Source organism: Podarcis gaigeae (assembly GCF_964106915.1).
Source record: "Podarcis gaigeae genome assembly, chromosome: 3".
NCBI lineage: Eukaryota > Metazoa > Chordata > Lepidosauria > Squamata > Lacertidae > Podarcis > Podarcis gaigeae.
The window spans coordinates 2,991,145-3,015,218 of NC_139680.1; the positions used below are offsets into that span (position 1 = coordinate 2,991,145).

Below are 24,074 nucleotides of genomic sequence, written 5' to 3' on the forward strand. Positions count from 1 at the left end.
AGGGGGGGGGAGATTGTCCGCAGCACTAAAAGGAGGGAGTGGGCAGGGTCCTTGGAGAAATCGGGAGACTAGTGAGGGAAGAAAGGGGTACAGGTAGTTTTGCTGTCATCTGGGGCACAAAGTGTCCATTTTTATGATCAAGTTCCATTATTAAAGTAAAGCAAAGGCTATGATCCTGTCTTGGTGGCTCACTGGAATCAAAATGGATATAACAAATAACACTACTTTAAGTAGTGCTAACTTGGTAGTAAACTGATGATGCAGAGTTTTGCTAGCTTACCAGCAGGTAAAAATTGGCATGCAGCTGAAGGCAATAGCTGCTGCCCCCTTCATGGCAGGAGTCCCAGGGTCTGCTTTTGCAGTTTAGCAAGTGATATTCTGGAAAGTCAGAGACTGAGTTTGGGGATAATGCGTATACCAAAGAAATGATGGCCGTGTGTCATGTAGACAGCATTTCTTAGAATGTGCTCAACCTGGCGATGGTGGCAGCTTCTCCTATTATCTCCCACGTCTTTTGAAACATCCTCCCGGTTCAGGTTACCCATAAGCTACCCATGTAAAAAATGATCAAAGCTAGGGAGATATCATGACATCAACACAAGTGTGGAGAAGGATTACATAACATATTGAAGCATCAGTTAGCAAAAGCATGAGAAAAAAGACATAAAGTCTTTTTTTATTGTATTTTTATTTGTTGCATTTTTATATCACCTTTCAGTCAAGGCACACAGGAGGGGTCTGTCTGGAGCAGGCCCTGATGCTGTCTGTATAGGTTCACTGTAAACGAGTGAAACTTTTGATGTAATGTGCTCAATACCCAGCTCTATCTCTCTTTTAAATCAGAACCAGTGAGGGCAGTGAAGGTCCTGTGTGAGTGTCTGGAGGCGGTTGGAGGATGGATGGCGGCTAACAGATTGAGGTTGAATCCTGACAAGACAGAAGTACTGTTTCTGGGGGACAGGAGGCGGGCAGGTGTGGAGGATTCCCTGGTCCTGAATGGGGTAACTGTGCCCCTGAAGGACCAGGTGCGCAGCCTGGGAGTCATTTTGGACTCACAGCTGTCCATGGAGGCACAGGTCTAATCTGTGTCCAGGACAGCTGTTTACCAGCTCCATCTGGTACGTAGGCTGAGACCCTATCTGCCTGCGGACTGTCTCGCCAGAGTGGTGCATGCTCTGGTTATCTCCCGCTTGGACTACTGCAATGCGCTCTACGTGGGGCTACCTTTGAAGGTGACTCGGAAACTACAACTAATCCAGAATGCGGCAGCTAGACTGGTGACTGGGAGCGGCCGCCGAGACCATATAACACCGGTCTTGAAAGACCTACATTGGCTCCCAGTATGTTTCCGAGCACAATTCAAAGTGGTGCTGACCTTTAAAGCCCTAAACGGCCTCGGTCCAGTATACCTGAAGGAGCGTCTCCACCCCCATCATTCTGCCCGGACGCTGAGGTCCAGCGCCGAGGGCCTTCTGGCGGTTCCCTCATTGCGAGAAGCGAAGCTACAGGGAACCAGGCAGAGGGCCTTCTCGGTAGTGGCGCCCACCCTGTGGAACCCCCTTCCAGCAGATGTCAAAGCGACCTGACATTCAGAAGACATCTTAAGGCAGCCCTGTTCAGGGAAGTTTTTAACGTGTGATATTTTACTGTATTTTTGGTTTTTATGGAAGCCGCCCAGAGTGGCTGGGGAGGCCCAGCCAGATGGGCGGGGTATAAATAATAAATTATTATTATTATTATTATTATTATTATTATTATTATTATTAGTTTGAAAGCATCTGTAGCCACTATTGTCCAGAGGTCTAAGGAAAAGCTGGTCCTACAACCATGAAAAAGTGCATTGAGTTCTTAAGTTTTACTACCAAATGTTGATCTACATTTTAAAAACTGATGAGATCTCACACTTAACACAATAGGGATTTTTAGTAGACGCAGCTGCTCATCCCTGACCTTAGTTCCCTCTGCTTTGGTGCTGCTTTTGGTGTGTAGACATGCTGATATGTTTGCTCAATAAATGTAGCTCTCAAGACATACTGTTAAGTTTACATGATCACCAGAGTGAGAGGGCTAAAGCTGGAACAGAAGAAAAGCTGAAGAGAATTAATGTAATAAAAGCTGGGATTTAACAGACAGGGTTGAGCAAAATAAGTGTGAAACAACAGGTGTCATCGGTTCTTATCAGCATTTTTAATTAACATCTGTTTTCAGCCCAGAGTACTTTGGAAGAGAATGCTGGAGTGTGCCTGTATTTTAAGATAAAGGTAGACTATTGAGGAGTTCCTAAACAGTAAGAGGTTGAGGACCCTAAGAGATAGGGGGGAGTTGTGTGCAGTGGGGATGTTAGTTGCAGCATTTACAAGCCTGAAGGAAAGCCATTTTAGCAACATCCCTACAAGAGATCGCTATGGCAACAAAATATTTTCTCTTAGAGGAAAATAAAAATGATAAGGAGTGTGGGAAATTCAAAGGGAAAGGAGATTCTAATAAAAAGAACGTATGTGATACATTTTGAAAGCAGCTACAGCTTTACTGTTTGAATTATAATTTTAATTGAATAATTCTATGTACCTCTTCAGTCTCTTTCATTAAGCGTCTCAGAACTTTGCCAAAATTAAAAGAGCCAAACTGTGAAAAGGAAATGTGTTCATTCTTACAACAACATAAAAGGAAACTGAGGCTACTCAATTATATGTGATTTAGTGCATGTGAAATGGACATCCTAGGAAGTTGCCTTTAAATTGTTCCCAGCATCAACTATTGTCACATTGTAATCTATTAATCTCCAGTTACACTGATTGGGGGATTTTTATACGTTTTTCTCTATACCACTGCAATATATATAGTAAAGTGCATGGTGCCATACAGAAAATTCCTTAATCCATAGAAACACCATTTTAACAGCTCATTCCATATGGACTACTGTCACAGGAACTACTTCAAAACCATGTTGTGCTCCTCGGTCTGTTCATGTGAGAAATGCAGAAACAGAATTTGGACGTTGCAACAACAATAAATCTTTTCAACAATAAACCAGCTTTAATTCCTTTCAAAGCCTAATATCCTAGAAGAGGGGGGCTCTACAGAGGACCCCTTCTTCCCTGCCCACTTTTGAAACATTGCATGTCCCCCCACCCTATGAATGTCTCGCTTCTGTTAAAGGAAAAATGAATGCAGCCGCTTTGATGGTCTTACTTTTGCAAAGATGACAAGCAGGCAGTATTCTACTCAATTGCTTAGCAAAAAGAAAAACTGCTGCTGCTTGCAGTTTTCTGGCCAAAAAACCACAAGGGACCTTGGGATGATTGGCAAAGGCTTCCACATTTTGCACTTTTTCTACTTCATTCAAATAACCATTTCTCACTTGCTTTTAATTGTACAGTACTTCTATTGTACTGATACTCTTAGACTTCATTTCAGTGTGCTTTCTGAGATACATTCCCGTCAGTTCATTTAGTTTTTTGCACTATGCCATCGTCACTGTTTACCAGTGTTCGAAAGGCAGGATATATACATACATTGTATTGTAGTGGTTGCTTTCCACCCTAAAGGGTGTGTACACACTCCACTAATTCAGACCAAGACTGAAAGCCTTATTTTGCGTCTTTAGAATCTCAGAAAGCAGTGTGATGGTAATCCAGTACACACTTCTTTAATCTTTGCAAATATAACATAGAAAAGAAATATATTTCATTATCTGGCATTAACAGCAATAACAACAAATTCCACAGATGCCGACTTCAATTAGTATTGGGCAGTCCTTATGTCCAGATAGGTATAGAGGAGACTGAGAGGAGATACGATAGCCATCTTCACATATCTCAAGGCCTGTCACAGGGAAGATGGAGGAAGCTTGTTTCCTCCTGTTCTGGAGGGGAGGACCCAAACCAATTCTACCAAGGAACAAAAAAGGAGATTCTGACTAAACATCAAGATCTTTTTGACAGTGACGGTAAGAGCTGTTTGACAGTGGAACGGACTGCCTTGGGAGGTTTTTAAGGAGAAGTTGGGTGTCCATTTGTTATAGATGTATTAGTTGAGATTTCCTGCATTGCAGGGAGATGGACTACAATTCTGTGATTCTATGAGATTGAGGATTATAAACTATACACCTGACCACATAAAGGGCAGTGAGATCTTCAGAGCACTGAGATCGTGGGTACTCATCCTTCTAACCTTGAAGTGTGTGTTTATTTGTGTAAGGGCTGACATTTAGTTTCCACACCGCATAAATAATTATAATCATTCCAAAACAAAGCTTGTATGAGAAATAATTTCTGATCAGAAAGAAGACTTCACAGGCGCATTTGACATATCGAGACCATAGCTGTCAACTTTCAGATTTGAAAATAAGGGAGCAGCAGCCTCACCTGTCCCGGGGACAGTCTACGGGATATCTAACAATCTGGGATAGCAGCGGGAAACGGCGCTGGAATAAGGGAATTTACAGCAAAAAAGGAGAAGGTTGCCAGACCACTCATCCTCTGGGCACAAGTAGCCTGTGTCAGTTGAACAGTGCCAATGAAGCTCACTGTTGGTAATATCGTGGTTGTACAGGAGGGGGTGGACTGTACCTTAAGTGCTTATAGCTGATTATGCACACTTCATAAATATTCAAATGTTAATTTAATTGAATCTTAGGGTGTATATCTTTGCATACTATCTGATGACAGTACCATGGCTTGGTCTGTGGTAAATATTAAACCCTGCAAAGTGAATTGAATTATGTTCAATAGAATTTCTTCTATTGCTCAATCAGTGAAATATGCAGTGACATTCTACTTGGAGCTGATTTTGCTCTATTTGTATAGGAATTTACTGTAAGTAACTACAAAATACACCACTATTTTTTTAAAAAATAGGGCTCTAAATCTCTTGAAATACTTTTTCAAATTTGTTGTCTTTTTTTTATTCATTCCTTTTATCAGATTAAGCATTCTGTTTTCAAATACATTTTGATCTCTTGCATTTCTTCTAAATGGAATTGATATTCCATCATAATATATTCTCTGTTACTGAACCTTTCTCCCTTTTTAGTTATCTTGAGTTTAAAAGTAAATATTACACAGTGTGGGTAGCTTTGTTTTTCATTTTGTAAAACCAGACTATTGTTTCTGTTCCAAAAATTGCTGATAGGAGAATTTATGAGGAAATTGTTTCTTATGAATAATTAGTTCTTAAGAAATGGGCAGGTTGCCTAGAAAATGAATGAAAGAGCAAACTATTAAATTGAAATATTAAATGAAATAACTGAATTAAAAGTGATCATGTAAGCCCTAAAGCAAATGTTTGGTAACTGTAGTTGATTTAACCTATTTTCATCAACCGTTCTTATGCTTAAATACAATTGCTTGATGTTAAGTAAATGCTCCAACGATATTCCAAATACTTAAAAATTTGCATATGCATTTCAGAATTTGAACAAATTAAAACTTAATTTCTGTTGGATTCAATTACATGCAAATTGTTTCCAATATTCATTACTCTCATTGTCTTCCTTTGCAAGGATTTTAAGTGCTCATTTACATATCACACATCACCCTTCACTGGACTTCTTGGTGAGGCAGGTTCTAAGACTTCTTCATTTACAAGGAAAGGTTTATAAATTAAAATTGTGGCACAGATGATTTTCTAAACATTGTGCATTCTTACTGAAAACGAGGGGGGGGATGTAGCAGTACTCCTTTTATCAGTTCAGCACCAGGAATACGCTTACATGGTCAATGAGCATGTCTAAGACTGCTTGTTGGTTATAAATAACTAAAAATATTTTCTATTGCCAGCATATTCTCCCTCCCCACCAAAAAAAACCAAGTACATATAAGAAGGGTAGTGAGACCCACCACCACCAGGGCCAGAGTGCCTTTGTTCGGTGCATCTTTGCTTCTTCATAGGACATGGTTCTGAAATGTTCAGCATGTTTAAACTGTTTTCAGTATATTGTATTTTTAAATCATCACCTGCCCGGGGACCTTAGATGAAGGGCGAGTTAGAAATCTTATTACTACCCCTACTATTACTTACAACTACCGCCACCAACAGCTGCAGAGGCTTTTTGGTCTCTTTTTCTACCTTATCCTTCCCAAGCCTCAGAGCTTGGAGTGTCCTGTAGCATTTAATGTCCTCTTGAGAACCATGCCACAATATTTATTAACGAGGAATATAACCTCAATAACAGGAGATTTCACAAGATTATCAATCTTTTTTCAAGCAATTTTAATCTCTATTTATCTGAATATGCATATGTATAAGAGAACATGGATGTGAATACTTTTAGATCTAAATTTACTGTTAAGGTGGACCCTTTGTTCCTTCCTTGGTGTGCCAATATCAGTTTGATAAATTCAGATTTGTGGGCTTTTGCTCATAGATCATTTTTTGCCGTTTTTGATGACTAGCAGAATCTACTGAATTTTCAATGAACTTTACATACACCAGCACCAGATTTAGGGCAGTGTGGGTGGTTCCCTGCACAGGCTGTTAAGACGTGGGGCCACAAAATAAACATAAAACCTATTATTTATACATACTCAAAGTTAGGCTCTGGTCAGACTGGCGATTGATCTGCTGCAGCTATGATGTTGCCCACTTGAGACCATACGCAGAACGGCAGACAAGAGGTAGGACATGAAAATAAGAAATATTTGGGGGGTCACCAAACATTGTCTTTGTTCAGGGTACCATATTACCAAAGTCCACCCCAGCATACACTCAGTATGAGTTATTTTTTTTGTAGCATTTTATTGAATTATAAAACAAACAAATGAAAGAACAAAACAGATAGTTACAACCTGTATTTAGCTCCAAATTGCAGATTAGGAAGAGTGGTTGCAGGGAGAATGACTACTTTAAGGCCATGTAGTGAATTCATGGTAAAGGTTAGATTTGTCCTGGGGTGGGGTGGGGGGTTTCCTGACTCAAATGCTTAAATGCTGTGCAGCACCAGGTTATGGCATGGTAAATAAAGTCTATTGTTGATGGCAATGTTAGGGTGTGTTGAATACAGAATATGCACGATCACTGACCATTGTACACATTTAGAGGCCAGGTTGGAGAATATGCACAAATTTACAGTATAAACAAGTGATTGTACATGCTCCTTCATTATAAGTGTATAAGATCCTAAGCCTTCCAGTATCACCTATTTGTTCTGTTTATTTCTGCATGTTCTCCTTGATGACCAGTGAATGTCCACAATGGCAGGATTCAAGCACATTTTGTCCTCCAACACATGTATGCAGTTTTGTGCATGCACATTTCCCCATATTTATTCCTAATATCTTGCGTGTCCCTGTTCATCATGGCTGGCTCTAGCATCTATGGCACCCATAGATCTATGAGGAGCCCTCTGAACTGAACACCAGTCTTATTCTCATCATTCACTGGTGGTTCTCTCTCTGCCTGATAGTTGGACATAATGCCTTTGGTACTCCAAGTTGCTGAAATGCAACTCCCATCAGCCCCAGAATGCATTAGGGATAATGGGAATACTAATTCAGCAACATCTGGAGAGACAGAGTTTTCCCACACGCGCTATATTTCAGTGCGAGTGTGCCACTCATATGATTCATGTTTAGGCATGATTTCAAACCACCCATCTCCAGATCTCCCAGCATTTGAAAAATTGACAGAGGAGTTAGATTAAAGAATGTAGAAGTGAACAAGCAAAACACTCACAGTACGGAACAGGTAGGTTTCTTGCCTGGGGTGATTAAAATTTATTGTTCAGGGGAGCATCAAAATTTGGAAAAAGCTCTGCTTCTGCCCACTGCATATCTTATGAGACCATGTATATGCATGCATGCAACTTTATTGATTTCAATGGCGTTCATAAATAAGTATTGCTTGAATCTCTCTACCTATAAATTGTCATGTTGACAGTCATATGCTACAAAATATACAGACAGAAAGTGATACTTTTTCAGTGCTATTACTCAGTGTACTTTCAGACAGACGAGAGCTCTACTCTTGAAGGTCATATACCGTATATTTTGCCCTATAGGACGCACTTTCCCCCCTCCAAAAATGAAGGGGAAATGTGTGTGCGTCTTTGGGGCGAATACAGGCTTTCGCTGAAGCCTGGAGAGCGAGAGGGGTCGGTGCGCACAGACCCCTCTCGCTCTCCAGGCTTCACGGACCTCTCCGCAAGCAGCGGGAGCCAGTGCTGGGCTCCCATGGCTTGCAGAGAGCTGCCTGTTTGGGGACTGGGGTCGGGGGAAGCTCGGGCCTCCCCCGTCCCAGCCCCGCGCCTGGGGGGGAAATAATTTTTTCCCCTTTATTTCCCCCCCAAAAAACTAGGTGCGCCTTATGGGACGGTGCGTCCTATAGGGCGAAAAATACGGTATCTGTTGGCTATCACATTTACCAAAAGAAGTATCTGAACTTCTTGGTTTGCAGGCAGATTTCCTTATCTCTATTTTCCCGGAGACATATGGGTTCATGATTGTTTGAGGTACTTTGAATGGTATTTGTAAATTATAGAGGGGCATTCAGATTTGTTTCACTATCACAACTACCTAGGAAAAATAAATATTGGGTTTAACAACATCGTCCCACAAACATGTAGATATGGATGCTGACTACTTATAGACTATGAAGGAAATAATGGCAGGGCCACAAAGAGCTCAATGGGCTAAACACCAACATCTTGACCTCACTATTCACTATTTATTTATTAAAACTTTTATTTATTAAAAAATTAGTAAATTTTAATGTATAACAAATATGCTTATCATATCAGGCCTTTTCTTAAAGAGGTTACACAGAGAAATGGTGCTTGAAGAATTAAGATGAGCCGCCAGGTTGCTTTACACTTGTGTAGGCATGGTAGCCATGAACTTCAATTTGTCATTTTTGTTTTCTCCTTGTGCTGTAGGCATCAAAGATTTGAAAAGGCCTTTCTGCTTGCTGTTGATATTGGTGCCCGGGACTTATTTATGGTAAGTTTCCCGAAGTATTATGATGAACTATTATTCTTTGGCCATGGGATGATTTATGCCAGTTTAGGTGCACAATATAAAGGCTCCCAAGTAATTAACTATCTTAGCTAATTCTGTGAATTGGCTCGGAGGTGAGTAAGTATCAAGGTTATCACATGCTATTGATAGGTTCTAGGCTCCAGCAATAAGGAGCTTTTCACAACATCACACTATCACATTGTGTTATGATGGTGTGAATGGGCTCTTGCTGTCTAAACTTGCAACTCCCCTAATTTCCAGACAACCACCAGCACCTTCACTTATGGTTGATTTGATCTTTGAGCTCTGTCTGTTCTTCTTTTGGTCACACACACACACACACACACACACACACACCCTCTGCAACACAACTATCTTCCAGCAAAGTTACAAGGTATCCACCAGTTCAGCAGTGCCAAAAGTTCTGTCCGCCCAGTCACCCTGGATGAGAGGGACCTTTGGCCAGATCCAAGAGGGCTCTTCTTCTGCTTTTATGTTCACATTTTAGGTCTCTGTAAAAAGTGGCATAGAATGCTTGCTTCTCCTGAACTTTGAGAAATTAAAGCTGAAAATGAGAGTTATATTTCAGCACTCCAAGAAGAGCAAAATTAGCCAGTTCTTAAAAGGATCTTAAAAGGGGAACCTCTTTCCTTGTAAGATCTTGCACCACAGTATGACAGTGACGTCCAATGGACAAAGGCAGCCATGCTTTCTCAGTCTCCCAGCATGCTCCAGCATATTTCTTTGTTTTTGAAGAAAAACAATAGGGGCAAAACCTTTTGAGAGTTGCATTTGCTCAACTCTTTGAATAATGAAGACATTCTGTTTAAATTAAGCTTTGACACTAGCTGTTAATATCATTTATCCTATTAAGCTACTTGCCCTGCTAGTTTGATCTTAATATTTAAATTCTATGTTAAATTGTACAATTACATTCTTCTTTTATGGGTTATGAAAATTCCTTTCTAATTATACGAAAAGAAATTGCATGAACCTTTTAATGCTTTCTAATGTACAGCTATAATCATCTAGCTTATTCCATCTAATTAGAAAGATGTGTGTACTGTGATAAACTTTCCTAACTAAGCATGCTTCAAAAGAATATATTCAAAACGTACTTCTGACAAAGTAATTATATATGTTGTATTTATTTATATTTAAATTCCCTTGCTTTCCTCTTTATACTTCTTAAATTTCATTTCCCCCCTTCACTGTTGCCATGTAAGTCTCTTCACTAAGGCAGTGGTTGCCAACCTTTTTAGGCTACTGAGCTCATTTTGAATTTTCAGAATGCATAACATTTCACAAAATTACAGAGACAGTCAGACAACCTTATGCTTGCCATGGGAAGTCAGCTATATCCTGCTGATCCTGATTGTGGCGATAACACACTATTGATTCTACACACACACACACACACACACACAGTTACTGTCTTATAGCAACAGGGAGCAGTACCAGGAAAAATGTAGAAAAGTGGCCACTCACTTCTAATTGCTTAGAAGGCATCTGCCCTCTAACTTACTTACTTTCTTTCTTTTTTAATGAAAGCACAGGATTCCTCAATGAAAGGTTTTTGGAGCACCATGGGGCACTCACAGGCACTGGGTTGGTGACCCCCCCCCCACTATGAAAATACAGACATTTCAGATGATTTCTTCAAAATGCCCAGAATCCCTTTCAATGTATGAGATCTGCACTTTCCCCTCTATGTACTGCTAAGCTTTGAGAACTGTGTTCTTGCCACCTGTTGTGTTGACTACAGTTATGTCCTCTCTCTGTCCTTTATTTTTGCAGCATCTCCCCATCCTCCACAAAAGGTTAACTCACCTTACTCTTGCTGCTGACTCCCTGCCCCTCATTTTCAAGTTCTAACTTCTAACTTTCACAGCTTTCCATTTTCATCTACTTGTCCCTTTAGGCCCCCTTCTCTAAACCTCTTGTCATGCTGATGTCTGTACCTGAACTCTTTCCCTATTTGTTCAATGAGTCAGTCAGTTCTCCAGCTTTAAGTTCCTCCTCAGGTCCCCTTTCTTTACCCTGAAGTAGCAGATCCACCTTCATTATCTCATCAGGTTCCCCTCCACCACACCCCCATCTTTTTATTCATTCTGTGGCATCTCATCCTCTAGTGTGTATTACAATATGGCCTAGCTGCTGCTGTGCTATAAACATCTATATGCCTCTCCTCTTAGACCCATTTTATCCATCTGATGTAAATTACAAGTCTTCTACTTAGGTACATCATTTCTGTGGTTCTATAAAACTCCTAATAGGCTGTCAGTTTTAATAAGTTAGAATAGTAATAGACACAAAGTGTGTGGTCAAATCTTAAGAGTTGTTGCCCTAGCACAACTAGGCATTCCAAGAGCTGTGCCAGTTGCTGAGAGTTGATATACCACATATATCTGACATGTATTCTTACATCCATGTTTTCTAAAAGTTCTCAACACTTAGCAACTTCCACTAGAAGCAGCTTAGACTGCAATCCTATATCATGGGCATAGCCATGTCAGGGGGCATCTGCTTCCCCCCCATCAAGAAAATCAATAAAAAATACTTAACTAACTGAGGTTCTGTCCCCCCCCCCCAACATAAATCCTAGCTATGCCCATGGCAGAACAGGTTTTGACTTTAGCTAATAGGTAGAAAATGTGCACTGGAAGTCAATCCTCTGGGAACTGCCCTAAAATTATGATGAAGGGCGGTAGATAAATCTCATAAATAAGTAAGTCCATTGCTTATTTGCTTCTCTTCTACTCTTGAAGATAAACTTAGAGCTTTAACATCCTCCTTCTTCTAAGCCGTTGCTTTACCTTCTATACTCTTCCACAAAATATGCCATTGCTTTTTCCATATACCACAATGAAGCTTGTGCTTCCTTTAGAAGCAAGGAGACATAATTTCATTCACTATTTAGTTTTTGTTTTTTCTAGACATGAATCTAAATGATTATGAAGCTGAAGTTCTCATTGATCATAGATAGATGAAATTTTACTAGGTCAGACATAAGCTCCACTTGACAGCACTTCTTGGATGGTGGGTGCATTCCCCAAGGGCAGTAGGGAGTATTTCTTTCTTCTTTGGCGATCATTCATAGCTGAGTAAGATTGTCTTCCATGAATATGGCCTTAACAGTGTGTCTGTAAGTGGCTGTGGAGACCAATTCTGGATCCACATGTCCTTCTACATGGAGACATAGGTTTCCGGGGGCAGGGGGGGGGAGCTGATCATGGTGAGGATTTGCCAAACGTGCTTTCCTCTTAGCTCCTTGCGTCCTGAGTCTTCAAAGCCCATGGCACCTTTGGTAAAGCCTGTTCTACTACATTTGGTTATACTACATTTTTAAAGATTTGCCTTTAGAGCATTTATAAACCTCTTTTGTTGCCCACCAGCATTATGCTTTCCATTCTTAAGTTGGGAATAGAGTAGTTGCTTTGGAAGATGATAATCAGGCATCTGAACAACATGACCAGTCCAACAAAGTTGATGTTGAAGAATCATTGCTTCGACCCTGGTGATCTTTGCTTCTTCCAATACACTGGCATTAGTTCACCTGTCTTCCCAAGTGATACGTAAAAATTTTCAGAGACACTGTTGATGGAATCTTTTGAGGGTTCGAGATGGCATTTATAAGTGGTCCATGTTTCACAATTGTATGGTAAAGTTGGTAGTACAATAGCTTTGTAAACAAGCATTTTGGTTTCCCTTCAAATGTCCTAGTCCTCAAACGCTCTGCACTTCAGTCGGGAGAAAGCTGCACTCACTGAATTCAGGCAATGCTGGATTTCGGCATCAGTGTCGGCCTTTGTGGAAAGATAGCTGCCTATGTAGGAAAAATGATTGACATTTTTCAATGTTACACCATTAAGTTGGATTTGTGATGCTGCAGAGGGGTTGTTTTTGGTTTTTTGGATATTGAACGATAGGCCAAGCTTTCCATAAGGTTCTGCAAAGATAGGATGGTTTGGAGGTCATCTTCTGAGTGTGCACATACTATCTTGTCATCAGCATATTGAAGCTCTATGACAAAGGTTATGGTAACCTTATTCTTTGCTTTCAAGCCTACTCAAATTGAAGAGCTTACCATCTGTTCAATATATGATTTCTACTCCAGTGAGGAGTTTTCCTTCGACAATGTGTAGGTTCATGGTGATGAAAATAATAAATAGAGTTGGGACGATAATGCATTGGGAAGTATTATTTTGACCAGGAAATATACACAATTTCATCTTGGGCCTGATTATGTGCATATTTTCCATGAGACGTGGTGAATCTGCCCTGTGGCTTGTTGTTATGCATATTAGCTGTGCAATTCACTTTCTCCTGTCATATATTTATTAGTGTAGTAAGTGTTGTGCAACCTTCTTTAACACCTTCTTTGGTTCAACCCTGGTGTCCTCCGACATAATGCTCTAATAATAAAATCATTTATTTCACTGAAAAGCACCACATCAAATATAAAAGAAACAATGGCTATCAATTTCTACAAAGTTCAAATACAATAGAAAAGGGCATTACATGATGGATACCACCTACTTTTATTGGGTAAAGGCTAATCCTACATGTGACAGCAAGGATCAAGCAATATTAAAGTTGTTAGTTGTAAATCCTTTTGTGCTGTGTTCCAGCTTTCAGCTGCTGACAATTCCAAAGGACATCCACTGTAGTGTTACAGGTAGGATAGACTCAAGGAATAGACACTTTAATAAAAGTGTCACATTTTTAGTCATGGCCTGATTGGTAAAGAACAAGAAAATTCTGAACAGTACTTGGAATTTTGCCCAGAAATATCTTATAAAGTAAGGCATACAAGATGTATTGAAATTAATGAGTGATCACTCCCAATGCTAAACTAAAGTTGTTTTTAGTTACCACATATTCTTAGTCAATTTCCTTGTTTATTGCGTGTTTTATATCATAGCTTACACAATAGAATCATAGAACTCTACACCAAGGGACACCAAGCGTCATCTGTTTGAAAGTCATTTATCAATTAGTGGATGAGGAGGACCAAGTTTCCTATCATGCCCTGATTTATGTTAGAATCAGTGGTGTGATAACTGGGAAAAGGGTATAGTTGACCAGTAGTTCCAGCTTTCATGATAATCTAATTCTTTGTGATGCAGCTGCCACAGAGTGGAAAGTTTTATCATTGCCACTCATCTGATGCATTGCTAAAGAAAGCTTGGCTTGCAAGTAAACCATAATTAGAAATAAACTGGCTTACCATTGTAGTTTATTAGGATCAAACAACTGCAATGACTGGCTTGCATATAAGGGCAAGTCAGTCACTGGTTTGTCCTTGCGAACCCACCCTGCCCCACCACTGCGCACTGAAGGAAGGAGTGCAGGAGGAACTCAGTGTGGTCTGCAAACCGCTTGTTCACATGAAAGCATATTTTAATTAAATTTAATATTTAATTTAATCTGTGGGTTAAAGTGACATGCCAACAGAGTCAGTGTGATCATAATGTAAGTTTTAAGTTGTGTACAAAGTTGCTTATTATACAGTGAAAAAACAAATGACAACCAAGATTGGCTAGTTCTCAGCTATTGTGTTAACTAAATTGACAGTATAAACCTTTACCCTTTTAAGAACTTGCTCAGGGCTCCATGCTGACAATCATATTGGGTCTATGGACAGAGGAACTACAATATTCATAGCAAACTCTTTATTTCTTTGCCCCAAGACATACATTCTTCTAAAACCACACCTGCTTTTCATTTCAGGAGAACTATGCATATTCAGACTACTAAAACTCTGTGAAGTTGCATGCCTTCATGTTCAACCCACGTTCCTTAGCCCTTAAGTTTTTTTTTGTATGCCCTAATCCTGTATGTGTTTGCATTTCTTCCTATGTATAGGTAACATTCACATAGCAATTATTCAGGGAGGGTACCATCCCTTTATTTTTCCGTTGTTACAGATTTGTAACTTCCTAGGTGGATAAAAACAAGTTTTACAAGTTTATTCCAATTATGACTGTGTATGCTTGAGTAGAGATTAGCTGCTATAATTAGCAACGAAAATACTACACAGATACCTATAAATTTTTATGAACATTTCCTGTGCACTGTAAAGTCTTGCTTGTTGAAATTATTAAAAATTGTTCAGACTGCTTCAGTTACAACTTGCTAGTAACTCAAATGAAGGAAAACTTGAAAAGAAAGCTGCTTTATAATGTTCAGTTTGTGCATTTTTAAATCTGTGATAAGTGCAATTTTCTAACAAGTCCCCCCCCCCAAAAATAAAATAAAAGGGGTGGGTGGGACAAACAATCCTATTTCCCAAACATTAGACTCCCAACAACTCCACCCACACATCTATCTACCTATCTGAAATACAGTATTCTTCATTCCCTAATAAGACGCAACTAATAAGGTCATCCAGTTCTGCCCCCAAACAAAAAACATTGTAGAAAGTTTATTTCTGCCCAAAATTCCCCACCCCTCAAAATTTAAAGACAACTTGCACAAAACCCATTTGCTGAAATTTTGTAGGCTACATCAACTCAGCAAGGTCTGATATTCCTGCATGTTTCATTCAATTATATCAAAAGATTAAAAAGTTACATGTTTGTTGATTTCCCCACTATAGTCAATTGTAAAAGTTGGAAGTTTCAGACTTTCCAAAAAGAGGTTCTGATTCAGACCTGTGCCTATAGCAGGTGTTCTTGAAGTGCCTCAAACTGATCTGATCCACTTTCCAAAGTAGAATTCCAACTGAATCTTGTCTTTGGAACACCCTCCTAATACACCATTCTTCCCTAATCCCAGTGTCAGTAAGCATGCAGTCACCATGCAGTCTTTTCAGACTAGAGCATACAGAAAGCATGAAGAAGATCAGAACTATACTCTGTGTATACTGTGCTGCAGATTTACAGCTGCACCCAGAGAATGATTTGGATCTATCCTCCTTTCGCTTTGTTTTCCCATTTTTCAGGTGTGCATCTCTTGTTCCAGTGCTTCCATTCCAAATATAATTCTTACTCTTGCCATTTAAAGAATAAATATGCAAGACTTAGGTAATACTCCTTCCCATTTAGTTGAAATCATGATATAGTATTATATAGACTGTCTCTTGAATAGTTGGGTTCTTTGCAGAGAGAGAATACGTTTCTATTCCTTTTTGACTGTGGGTTTTTTGTGGGGGGGGGGGGTCAAGTAAACATAAAACCAGGACTAGGGGCATTAATTTGAAAATAGTTTTTACTAATTATGGAAAGAAACAATGTTGTAAAGGCACATAGAGAATTGCATTGTCTCAATGCAAATTATATAATAACATGTATAATTGGTTTGCTTTTTCAAATTGTCAATTATTTATTAAGTTGTAGTTTACTAAACTTAGGCTGCAATCCTAACCCCCACTTACCTAGGAGTAAGCACCACTGACTTCAACAGAACTTCCTTTTGAGTAGACATGGTTATGATTGCACTGTTAAGCATCAAGAAAAGGACCTGACTCTTTGCACTATAATGAAGCACATGCTTCCTTCTAAAGAAAGAAGAACCTTCTCTTTCTGCAACAGAAAAGTTTATAGATAAAAAAGCCTATGTTGCTCCCAAAATAATTTCAAGCAAGGCAAGACGGAGGTCCAAAAGCACACACTGCAACACAACTTAATGGATACTGACTGGCAATCTGAGAGATGAGTCCCTAATATTTCTCCCTTTAGACATTGCTTTCCTTGCCTAGACACACATTTTAATCAAAATCTCATAGATTTTATCTGCAAAGAAACCAGAAATTTTCTCACAGCAGGAGGGACTTGCATCAGCAGCCAAGTGAAGACAGTCTGGATTAACCAGACTACCTGCCACCTGGAACAAATCCACTGATTGAGGCTTCGCAGATAACACATTGGAAGCAAAGGAATATTTCCTCTCTTTTTTTAACAATACACACAGCCATGACATAAAATATAATTCAGATAACTTGACTTAGTAATATATTCTGACAGGATTTTTCTCTCTGTGTGTCTCTCCGCCCCCCCCCCCCCCACTGGCTTCATTTGTTTGCCTATCACACATAAAATAATGGGAAGCCAAGGAGCAAGGCACTAGGTATTTAAAAGCATAAGGACTCCTCTTTCAGGTCGAAGACCACTAGGAGAAAACACATATTTCCATGCAGCATGTCCTTAACATCATTTAGAATTTGGGTATATTTGCATCTGTTAAAAGGTTCTTTAAAACAGGCTCCAAGCACTGTGTGCTTTTCATTGAGAAGTAAATACCTGCTATTTCTCTTTACTTTATTCCCAGACCAAGAAGGGAATTAGCAGTTGCCACATTTGAGGAATAGCTAATGTGGCACCCTCCAGATGTTGTGGATTGCAACACACATCAGCCCCAGCCTTCCTGGGGCATCACACTGGCTACCCCTGCCTTAAACAAGGACAGATTAGCAAAAGGAACAGGGCAGTGAAATTATGCAATGATGAACAAACTGTGTTCCCCTAAACAGGGCAGGTTCCAGAACTACTCCTGCTAGCCCCTTGTACTGAAGCTACTAGGGAAAAGATCATTTGTTCTGAACCACAGTCCCAGCAGAGGGCTCCTGGGAGCTGTTGGGTGCAGGAATACCAAAGAAGGATGGTAAAGATGCCAGAGTGATCAGTTCTAGTGTTTTATTAAGAAAGGTTGGATAGTGTTCTTGAAGCTACCAGCATGAGTTTGACCCAACTGCAGGAGGCAGTGGAAGACAGGAGTGCCTGGCGTGCTCTGGTTCAGGGGGTCACGAAGAGGCGGACACGACTAAATGACTACCAATAGGCTCACAGCAAATAGTTCTGCCAGGTTTCCGAGCCTTCTCTTGCAGAGATGCAGAATGGACACCACAACAAGGATGTGGCATGTCCACGCCCAAGCAAATGGTTATACATTCTTTATACACAAAACAGCATACATCACAATGCCTAGGATGTCCCATCGCTCCACCTCCCCAGATGAGGGCAGAGGTGGCAAATGCCCAAACTTTACAGATAGTTTCCCTTTCTGGTCTGAGAGCCCAACACCCCAGGCCCACAGATAAGGGTAATACCAAAGCAAGCCAATTAGTATCTATCAAAGCAAGGGAATATAATAAATATGAGCTCATTGCTACAACCACTAACAATAATTGTGGGGCTATCTTATTGTGTTGAACCAAGGGTGAATTGTTCCGGAAGCTTTGCTAATGCCAACGTTCTGCCTGCCAATAGTAGTTCCATACTGGTCCTGAATTGTTTGCACTATCTCTTACACGTAGGCCTGAAGAAACAGCAGTAAATGAATGCTGAGTACAAAATACAAACAATGCAGCAGCAGCAGCAGAGCATTCAACAATAATTCCAGCAGTAAACCAGTAAAAGTGGGTTGGTAATATGGTGGACTATGCTATTCCAAGCATACATGTTTTGACAGCCCTTGTTCCAGTTGCTTAGGTTCCTTATACTCCCTGTGGTCAGCTGCTTAGCCAGGCTTGTGCAATCGCCCTTCCCTCCGTTTTTTTGCCTCCTGCCATTCTTACCAGAGGAACACAGTACAGCGCTATAGCAGCTGCATGTGTGCTCTTTCCCACACACATACTCTAGGATTTAAAGGACCCATAATTTTAAAGCAATTGTTAGCAAGAAAAAGCAGCAACAGCCAGAAGGGCCCACAGAAACCTGGCCCTACTTCAAAAAAGCCCCAAGGGCTTTGAAACCCTTTTTCAAACAGCTCCACACTGAAACTCCTAAAATGATTGGGGCTTCAAAGGTAAGATCAGCATCACCTGACGTCCTAGTGGCATCAGGTGACTGACAGGTGGGCAGCACCAGCCACCTGTGAAATTTGGCCCACCAAGGTTCCTAATATTTATTTAGCCCAAAAAGTGACTACTGCTTCCTCCCATTTTCAGAGTGGAGAAGGCAAAACCCAGAATGGAGACACTCAGAGGACAACAGTATGTGAATAAGGAACTAGAACAGAAGGCAAATGAAGTCTGGAGATGGTTGGGGAAGGGCGTCCCATGAAGTGCTGTATTATATTCAGCCACTTGGCAGTTTGGTTTCAATCATCCCTCTAACCAGAGATCTGCCAAGCTTTCGCTTTGCTCTGCCATACAAAATCAGAACCTAAAGTGCCTATTAAAGGTTAGCTTATACTGCCGGGTTGAGAGCTCTATTCTTTCTGGTTAATGGTTAACACCTTATTCATTATTAACTGTGAGGATAGAGCATGAATAGGATAATAAACCTGCATTTCAAAAGAGTAACACAGAGAAAATTATAAATATAGTCTCATCACTTCCATCTGCATTTCTGATCTAAGCAATAAAGAAGCCTTTTTTCCTTTCAAATTCTCCTTTGTTACTTGTCCAAGATTCATTTTAGATTAATCTTTTATTTTGCTTTATTTCTAAAGGACATCCATTACTTTGCACTAGATAAGGGTGAATTGGCACTAGCTGAAGTGGCAAAGAAGAAAGCTAACGACATTGACACAGAATCAATAACCACTGGAGTTGGTAAGAATTAATGCTGTTTTTAAAAATGGCTTTTTTGTTTTAATCAATACTTGTTCTTGTATCACTGTCATGTTATGCTTGTAGCAGGGTTATTGGTTAATTGGAATTGTTTTTGGGGTGAGAGAACAATGATGGCATCTTCACTGAACAGAGAAAGGTAATCGTTCAGAAACAGCTTTTAGATACAAAAGTAAGAATGATGACATTGTAGAAGCGCCAAAATAAGTTAGAGCTCTGTACAAAGCAAGAAGGCACTATTTGCATATTGCAAAAAGGTTACACAAAGTTCTAGATTGTGAAATTCATATTTATTTAAGATCTGGACACAGAAAGTGCACTTCATTGAACCAATTAGATTAATTGAGATCTAATTTGCAAATTATCTGGTTCTAAAGCCCTTGTGTTGGTCAATGGGACATCCGCCTCTAAGCAGAATATAGTATATAGCCTAGGTACACAAGATTGGACCTATATTGTACTGCGACTCAAGCCCAGCTTTCTATTTTTGTTCTCTATTTTGCCCAAAACACACCTCTGAGTACTTATTTTAGAGACATATGCAAGCTAGTATATATTTTGTATTCTAGTTAACAGTTATTTTTATCTTCCGTCTTTACTGTCTGCTGTGTGATACTGTGAATGCTATGTTGGTTAAATAGAACAGAAGGCTAGGTTGGAGGGAAATCGTAAAAGATTCCAGACAGAGCTTAGCCAACCGAAGAACAGAGGAAAATAATAGCTTGACTTTAAATTTATTCTTTTTTTTCTGCAGTAAATGTAAGGAATTTCCTCAAAAAGTTAGATGAACATTGCTTTTATCCTTTTATAGGACAGAAGAAGAAGGGTGTATGTGAGGTTAAAACAAAAGTGTATATCTGGATGAGTCAGAATTATTTTAATCGTGACAATTTAGGGGGGAAATGGTAAATGAAGCACATACCAATTTTAATACTGTATTTACCTGAATCTAATGCTCACCGTTTTTGGTCAAATTACATTGCAAAAATTAAGGTGTGCATTAGATTCGATTGCACATTCACATTTGCCAGCAAATCCTTTTTTTGGTTTCAAGGTTCTGAAAATTGAGGTGCGCATTAGATTTGATAGCACATTAAACTCAATGGCACATTATGGCTATATTGCCATATTTATTTAATGCTAATTTAGCATATATGTGTTGTCAAGGTAATGTGTCGTTGTTCAGCTCTTTGTGTGCATGCTAATGCTCAATATACAGAAAATTACATGATAACCTTAATTTGTCTCTTCCATCATCTGCCTCATAAAGTGAACTGATACATGCTACCTCACTCAAAACATTTCTCTTGTACCTGGTTCTCTGGCAACCAGAGTCCAACTGACTCACCTCTCTCCCAGCACCTACGCAGGAAGCTCCCTGTTATTCTGTTATTACTGCAACCTATTAATAGTTAGCAGAGGATGAACAAATTTCAGTGATAAGGTTGCAGTTAAAAATATTTATTAACTCAAGATTTCTAGTTTGAGCTACTTATAAAGATATAATTTCCCATGCATCTGAATAAATAAATTAAATATTTTATTCCCAGTAAAAAATAGGTGAAATTATTTGGGAATCCTGTAGTTTCTCTTAATTTCAGGAAATCAGTGCAATGTTACTTTTACCTGAGAGCTTAGATAGAGAGAGAAAGGTTCATCTGATTTTCCTGCTAGTGTCTCAAACAAACCAATATTGTTGAGATTAATTCGATAAAAGCTTTTTAAGAGGCTATGGTCTCTAAGGGCTTTCTATATTTGAAATCCCATGTGAGTGCATCTTGTGGCATTATGAAATCAAAATAACACTTTTAATGCTGGGAAAGTATAATGTCCTGTTCCTCATCCATTCCAGTTCCTGAACAAATTGAAGACAGATGGTCATTGAGTATTACCATAAGTAAAAAGTTTTACATGGCATTTTGTGTGCATTGCAGCTGATAACCCTCCATCCTCACAACAATCCTGTGCCATAAAATGTTACTTCAGTTTCATATATGGAGAATTAATGCTTTGTTTTGATTATTTGGTTGTGAAAGAATACAGTACCATATACAGTACCAATGTCCCAAATCAAGACATTGCAGTAATCTCACCTAGAGGTTAGCAGAGCTTAGACAACAGAAGTTGTCCCTATCCAGATAGGGGCGCAGCTGGGCCACCAGTCAAAGCTGATAGAAGGCACTCAGTGCCATGGGATCATTTGAGCCTCAAGCAACAGCAGTGGTACCCGCAAAGTGTGTACCTGCTCCTTCAGAGGGAGTGTAACCCCATCAAGAGCAGGCAGTCTCCCATCCATTTGGTCTAGGGAACCACCCACTAACAGTGCCTCCATCTTCTGTGGATTGAGCTACAGTTTGTTGGCTCTCATCCAGTCCATTACCGAGGCAAAACAATGGAAAATGACCATCCAATTAGGACTGGAACCACTGCAAAGTGGTGCACCCAACCCTAACTCACAGGTGCTCCAGAAAGATACCATGGTTGTTGGTATCAAAAACTGTTAAGAAGTTGAGGAGAATTAACAAGGACATGAGCAGAGGCTTCAGTTTAGTGTACTACCCAAAGTCATCTCAGTCTTGATGGTGTGTAAAACTGCAAATCTCTGTTTTTACCAAATGCACTGGAACATCACTTTCCCACAATCAAAGGAAAAGCTGATTGTCAAAGGCAATCTTCCACATCACCTCTTACAACCCAATTCTATGCATGTTGATTCAGAAGTATTTCCCACTGACTTTCAAGGAACTTACTGTCAGTTAGGTATGCAAAGTACTGTAGTCTGAGTAAGTTCTTCACTCTGCTGGTGATGAAATGGATCTATTTAAATCCTCCTTTTACATACATGATTAGATTCCCAAAGGAGCAGATTCCCTCCCACCATCCGCCAGATCATGCAGATTGAAGCAGAATGGAGAGGCACCAGTTTATTCTCTGCTTTCTCCTAATTTCAGAGAGGATATCACACATCAAGTCATCCTTGGAGCAGCTGTATAGAAGTAGCAGTCTGTTCCTCAGTCTGGCAGCAGATGCTCTTGGAAAGATAATGGTTGCACTGACATGAGCAGGTGCTGCTGCTGCACAAATTATTCAATTGTGGCTCCTCTTCCTCCTCTGTATATCAAAGGAGGGGTACTATTTAAAAGAAAAACTTAACAACAGAATTGTTATCGGTAGAAATTCAAAGCAAAAAAATAAAAACAGATTACTGGAGCTGTGCTACGCAGACCAAATCTCAAATGGCGGCAAAGAGGAAACATTGTCTGCTCCAGCAAATCTTTTTCCCATGACTGAGACTTATTCAGGAAACATCCTGAACTAGGATGCTACATGTCCTATTCCTCTCACACAATCACACTGCAGCACAAATAGTAGAACATGTAGCTATTTCCACTTCAATATAATAAATCAAGCTACCACGGGAACTGCTGCAAATGGAAACTAGCCATAAGAATTGCCATAATTAATAAAGGTTTCTGGCAGTGAGCAACTCACCCATTAAGACATTACTGCATTATGAAGACCCAGTGAAAAACCTATCTAATAAATGTCAGAAAGTTTCCCAGGGCCAGCTTTCAACAAATTGCATTAGGTCACAGCAAGATGAATTTATTTTAACCTTCAAAACAATTGCTTTCACCCCAAAGGGATTCATGTTGTGACAAGACAGCCCGATAAACTATATGGTTCAAAGGGAAACTATGAAGCCCCATCCCTTTAAAAAGAAATTTACTTATAAACTTTGGTGGTTTTGAGCTTTTCTTTGTGACACAACAATTTTATAGTTCAGAAAAACCCTACATGGCTGGTTTGCTCAATAGCCCATTAGTTAACATGAACAATATTTAAGCTTATTTTCCTAGTTGTCGGGGGGGGGGGCTTCAGTGGTGTAGCGTGGGGGGTGCCAGGGGTGCCGGCCGCACCGGGCGCAACTTGGGCGGGGGGCGCACTCGCACTAGCAGCTCTCTGCCCCTACTAAAATCCACGGGTTAGGGAGCCCGCGCTCGCTCGGCTTGCGGAGGAGGTCGCAGAAGGGGGAGAGCAAAGCCTTCTGCCATGGGCAAAAAAAGGAGAGGAAGCCGGGCGGGCGGGGGGGCGGGCTGGCTGGCTGGTGGGGGTCTGGCTGCACCTGCTGCTGCCGTTGCCGCTGCTGCCGTGCTTTGACAGCTTGGCGAAGCGGAGGGAGAGGAACTTTATGGTAATTGCTGCTCTCTCTCCACTGGCCGCCTGGGTAGTGAGCCGAGCGGAGCGGAGCCGGGAGTCTGGCGAGGGGGCGGGAAGAGACTTTCCCCCCTTTTTTCTACCTCGCCTGGTCAGAAAGGAGAGCGGAGTCTCCTCAGGGCGCCCTCAGGCAGGGCAGGGCAAGGCAAGTAGAGCGAGGAGGAGAGAGAGGGGAAGGGGGGGGAAGCAGCCAGGAAACGCCGCGGTGTGGAGGGGAATCAATTAAGGAGAGAAAGCGAAAAGCCTTGGAGAAAGGGAAAAAAGGAAAGAAAAGAGGCAGCTCCGGGAGAGCGCGGGGGAAAGAGAAGCCTCGCTGCTGCTGCTTGGGAGAGTAAATTACTGTACTTGCCTTGCCCCGGGTTAGGGGGCGCAAATTACTTGCCTTG

General features: G+C 40.5%; 1 protein-coding gene across 6 annotated transcripts in view; it reads left to right on the forward strand.

The window, feature by feature from the left end:
- The window catches only part of WDPCP (WD repeat containing planar cell polarity effector), a 181,783-nt gene that overhangs the window by 105,153 nt on the left and 52,556 nt on the right, over window positions 1–24,074 (forward strand). For 5 of the 6 annotated variants that reach the window (XM_083730282.1, XM_083730283.1, XM_083730281.1 and 2 more), the window contains exons 13-14: window positions 8,873–8,936; window positions 19,350–19,452. In XM_083730282.1, coding sequence (XP_083586408.1) covers window positions 8,873–8,936; window positions 19,350–19,452 — 167 coding nt within the window. Of the gene's footprint in view, window positions 1–8,872; window positions 8,937–19,349; window positions 19,453–22,320; window positions 22,558–24,074 lie in introns of those variants that run through there. The other variant, XM_083730285.1, reaches the window with a different exon arrangement.